Source organism: Lipotes vexillifer, unplaced genomic scaffold (genome assembly GCF_000442215.2).
Source record: "Lipotes vexillifer unplaced genomic scaffold, Lipotes_vexillifer_v1.1 scaffold253, whole genome shotgun sequence".
Taxonomy (NCBI): Eukaryota; Metazoa; Chordata; class Mammalia; order Artiodactyla; family Lipotidae; genus Lipotes; species Lipotes vexillifer.
The window spans coordinates 4311877-4317048 of NW_006780322.1; the positions used below are offsets into that span (position 1 = coordinate 4311877).

At 49.1% G+C, this 5172-nt stretch overlaps 1 protein-coding gene across 1 annotated transcript in view; it reads right to left on the minus strand.

The window, feature by feature from the left end:
• Positions 1 to 2179: 2179 nt before the first annotated feature.
• LOC103078647 (anthrax toxin receptor 1-like) overlaps positions 2180 to 5172 on the minus strand; it is a 70630-nt gene continuing 67637 nt past the window's right edge. Inside the window, exon 6 of the mRNA XM_007453432.1 lies at positions 2180 to 2440. Coding sequence (XP_007453494.1) covers positions 2180 to 2440 — 261 coding nt within the window. The remainder of the gene's footprint in view (positions 2441 to 5172) is intronic.

The window sequence follows — 5172 nt, forward strand, 5'->3', positions numbered from 1 at the left end:
AAAACAGTGGCCAGGGGCTCAACGCCTCTACACTGTGAGCCTGGGGAACCCATTCGCCTATGGAATGGTTCTCTGGAGTCCAGCAATGTCACTGCAGGTGGCCAAGACATTCTGACACCTGCTTCATGGAGGACTATACCCAAGAAGAAACCTAATGTTATAAAAATAGACAATATGGGCCAGGTTGGGGGGCAAGCGAGGGAGGTTGCTTTCATAAGCCCTGTAAAATATCTCTGATTTTAGCTCTATGAGGAAGCTGGGAGAGTCTCTGGCAGCGGCAGGCTGGGAGAAGGGCAGGTCTGAGGTGTGCTTGGGGAAGTGTCAATCTGGTGTTGGCAATGCAGATTTAGTGCCTGTGGACCCCGACTAGGGCACTCTGCCTAGATCTATTCTCCCCTGACTGTACCTTTTATGCCCAAGGGTTTCCCCATTCCCCCACACAATCCTTGTTTGCTTTTGCTTTCTAAAGTTGAGAGGGCAATTAGGAAGCATTTATGTCTCAATTTTGACTGATTAGTGGTGGCTCTTTGGAATTATGATTTGAGGATTGTGTAGAAATCACTGGGCTCCATGGAAGATGGTGCTGTGATTGATTAGCAATGTCTGCCATGGCTACAAGCATTGGTGTGTATGGAAGGTATGCTAGGTCCTATGTCTCTGTTCTAAGTAAGATGAAAGAATGAGGCTGGCTTGATGGGTTTTTGAAGGATCTTTGGAGACCACAGCCCAAAGTGCTAAGTTTGCATTTACTTTATATTCTGCTTCATTCCTGAAAAGATTTAAGGGTTTTGGGAGTGGAATTTTAAGACCTGTGGAAAGTTGGAGGGGGAGGTAATTTTGAACAGGCTGGTACAGGAGGCCCTAAATAGTGGCCTCTGTTTTCACCCTTGGGTGATGAAGCCTAATGTTTAGAAAGTGATTATAGAGCTTACTGGTGATAGCAGATTCAGAAAGACTTGAGGAGTGGAGTGGTTTCCAGGCATGGTGGGAATTTCAGGCAGCTGATAATATTTGTGAGTATGTTGAAAAGCCAAGGAGAAATATATTTGTATCCACAAACACATGTGTTTTTTTGGGATAAATTCCTTAGTATGTCCGGACTATTGTCTCTCAGCTCTACCTAGAAGTCTCTGGTGCACAACTTCACCGAGAAAGAAAGACAAAATCAGTGAAATTGTGTGGTAGGTGCTAGTGATGCCATTTTGGGAAGATCAGCTAATGTTCGTCTGTGGAAAATAGGATCAATCACTTGTTCGTATCTCAAGTGATTTAAATCGAAGCCAAATCTTGATTTTTTAACATGAGGCATTAACAAGTTGCTCTTTGACGATGCCGTTGCCTGTTGATTTAGGGGCCATGTTGGGCCAAAGCCAGCCACCTCCAGCTGCTGATGGCCTGTGGGTTTTAGAAACTGTCTGATGCTCCCATCAGTACTCGCCTGTCAGTGCACATACCTGATTTCACTTACACAGCAACATGGTAACATACCTTTTCCTTCAGTAAACAACCGCCCTCTTCCTCACTTGGAAACTGGGAGAATTTGGAAGGAAAATAAGGCATATCTTTTTACTCCTCTGCAAATCCCAGAACATGCTTTTGGATACCTGTATGATGTTGAGTTTCTTGCCACAATGGGGACCCCAGTCTTTCCCCAAAGATGTAGGCAAAGGGTCTTGACCTTCCTGGGTGGCACATAGAGGTGAGGATTCCTTGGTTCCTAGGCCAAGGGTCCAGGGTCAAGTGATGGAGGTGGAGTGAAAGAGGGAAGGCAGCATTTAGCAACCCAGCAATGTTATTTCTTATCTGACTCTGCATTTCACCCTCAGAGAAACGATTTTCTTATTGATCTCCATGAGACACAATCCCATTTAGAGCATCTCAGCAGTTTCAGTGTCTCTGGAACCTTCTAGAGGTGATGGCTGGCTGGCTATAATTGTGACTGTAGTTGCCTCATTGTTTGTTTTCAGGCAATTCAAAATTTTGATTTCTTTCCTCTGATCACAATTGTCGGTGTACTGGTGTTACAAACCAATTTGTAAAGTGTGTGAACGTCAGTGGGCTTTATCACCACTCATTTCCAAAGTGGAAGCCCCCTTTAACTGGAAAGACTTGTTCTAACACCACAGAGGAGCCTCCTCCCCAAAGTTTCTGAGAGAACCCAGAGCATGAACTGTGGGTTCTAGACAGAGGGCCTAGGAGGTGGTCGGGAGGGGGGTGGTGCCCTGTTGGGAGGGGGAGCCTGAGGGGGAGGAGGGAGGATGGAAGGTGGGGATGGAATTGGAGGGGTGGGGGCACTGTGGGGGGGGGGAGGGCAATGGGGAGCAGGGGGGGGCGGGGTGTAGATGGGGGCAGGAGGCGGTGAGGTGGTATGGTAGGCATTGTTGAGGGGGTACTTGGCAGGCGGATTGTTCTTGACTCTGGTGAAGTTGATACAGCGCCCCTGGAAGAGAATCAGAGAGAAGGAAACATGAGCTGATGCTTGCTGGGGCCTTACAGCAGGGCAGGTGGCAGTGTGCAGGAGGGGGGCAGCCTGAAAAATACGTGGAAAGCGGATGCCACGTTTACGTCCGTGTGCTCAGCAGAGCATTACACCAGAACTTGACAACAAATAAGCTCCTTGTTCCCTTCTTCTGGGCTTACTGTGTTGCAAACTTATTTGTTCAATTTCATTTTTCGCCGAGTCTCTCTCTCTCAAGGAGGCAAAAGAGAAGGGCACTGACCTTAACTGGATGCACAGGGTCAAGGTGAGGACAGAGGTCGTTGAATTTAATCTCCTCAACAGCCTTGCCAGGAAGGTATTATTATCAGTTGTTCCATTTCATAGATGAGGACACTGAGGCTCAGAAAGGTTAAATTACAACTAGGAAGAGGTGGGGTTGTTGTCACCAGTAGATACAGCCTCCCGCTCCAAGCCCCTGCCTTCCCCAGAGCTCTGACATGGACAGTTTATCCTGCTTTTGTTTTCCCTGGTCTTCCAGCTGCTGTTGCACCTGCCCAGGTGCCCTTAGGTTCTTAAGAAATACAACCCGGGGACCTTTTGTTGCAAAGCAGGCATCTACCCTGAGTCCAGCTTTTTCCTCACCCTTCCCAGGTACCTGACTAGATAATGCACAGTAGACACCTGGAACCCCTACAGAAGCCTCTTCAAAGTCCAGAATATGAAGCCCTATTGGACTTTGCTCCCCTGGGGCACCTCCTCTTTGCTCTCCAGAATCACAGGCCCGCCAGCCCTGCCCCCCAACAGATACCTCTAGTCTCAACAGGCACTTGGGAGCCTTTCACCCAACACTGGGCTCTGCAAGGGACAGGAGCACAGGGGCTCTCCCTGTCACGATATTCTCCTTCTGGTGTGTGGACCCCCCTCACCTTTCCCATTCGACCCTCCCCTTCTTGCCTGGGCAGGGTGCCGGCCAGCCTTGTGGGGTCCTGGCCTTTTTCTAAACTTCCCACGCCTATCGGGGCATCTTCTCTCTACTGTGTGTCCTGGATGCTGACAGAATCGGGGCCACCGGCTCTGAGGCTGCCCTGTCCCTTTCTCCTCTCCTGTTCATTTTAACCTGATTTTAACCGGATACAAGCATTATACTGGGGCCGAGGAGGGAGTACGGCATTTTTTCCTGGCTACATTCTTCAGGATGGATGCCCATCCTGTGGTGGCCAAACTGGATGGGATGTGTCCAGAGGGGCCACAGTTTCCCTTTCCAGGCCTATTGAGGAAGGGCCTGAGGGGGACGAAGAGAGTGAGGCTGTGGACTTTAAGGACCAGTTACCTGAAGGACAAGAGGGAAATACAAGTGTGTGATTTGAGACTTGGCTTGGGGGGTGTCACGGCAGGGGCGCGGCGAATGTTTGTGGGAGCTGGCGGGGCCCCAAGCAAAGCTTTCCTCACACGTGTACACCCCATCCATCCTTCCAGTTCCGAGTCAAGTCCCTTTTCCTCCACACGTCTTTCCCTGAAGGGTCCTGCTTCCACTCATCCCTTGCTTCCCTCCCTGAGTTTTCTAGCTACAGTCTACGCCACACACCGAAGCCTGCATACTATAATTGCTTTATTTGTAAATGCCTTGGCTCCCTGACTAGGTGAGAAACTTCTGGAAGGCAGTGGCCTTGTTTTGTGCTACACTGTTGGTTTAGGAATTACAATGCCGTATTTAGATGTCAGCACCCCATTTTCTCTGAGCTTGCATTTCATGAGATTAAACCATGACCTAACTTTTTCAGGTTTCGATTGGGGTCCACTAACTGCAGAAATCAGCTACCATCTTCTCATTGCATGGCCCAGAGCTCCCAGATCATGGTCAGACTTTCACGGGTTAAGTCAATTTTGTGACCCAGTCCTGTGAATTCCCGTTTGTCCAAGCAGCCCTCTTTTACAGCTTTATAAATCTAAGCCTCGGTTACACTTTATTTATGATCCTGGATAAAGCTCTTTCTTCCAAGATGTGAATGTCCTAACGATTACCATCTGTGATAAGTTCCTGTAACGGACAACTCAGAGTTGGGATTTACTGTCCTACATGTTCTGCCCTTCATTCCTAGATATGCCCAGTCAGACCAAGAGGCCCATTTCCTTTAAAGATGAAGGAAAATTCTGATCCTGGGGAAGGAGCTGCTGGTGCCTGGAGTCGAGTCCCCACGTGGCTTCAGATTTCCTTTAGGGCTGGTCATTCCACTGCTCTCTCCCTCCCTTTAGGGATCAGTGATGGTGAGCTGGGGCAAGAGAGCAGGTGAATTATCTCAGAGGCCTGTTTAATTATTTCACACAATTATAACTCTAGTGTTTTTTTTTTGTTTTTTTGTTTTTTTTTTTTGCGGTACGTGGGCCTCTCACCGTTGTGGCCTCTCCCGCCGCAGAGCACAGGCTCCGGACGCGCAGGCTCAGCAGCCATGGCTCATGGGCCCAGCCGCTCTGCGGCACGCAGGATCCTCCCGGACCGGGGCACGAACCCGTGCCCCCTGCATCGGCAGGCGGACTCCCAACCACTGCGCCACCAGGGAAGCCCAACTCTAGTGTTTTTACTGGAGACAAAATCAGGAGCTGCCAGGTTTCTTCTGTTCATAACCCAGATTAGGATTCCTAAATGTCTTCAGAAAGATTTGAAAGGATCCACGGAACAAAAGATGATCTCTCACATCTGTCAGCTAAAGATGGAGTAAAAGCAGGCAGGGGTC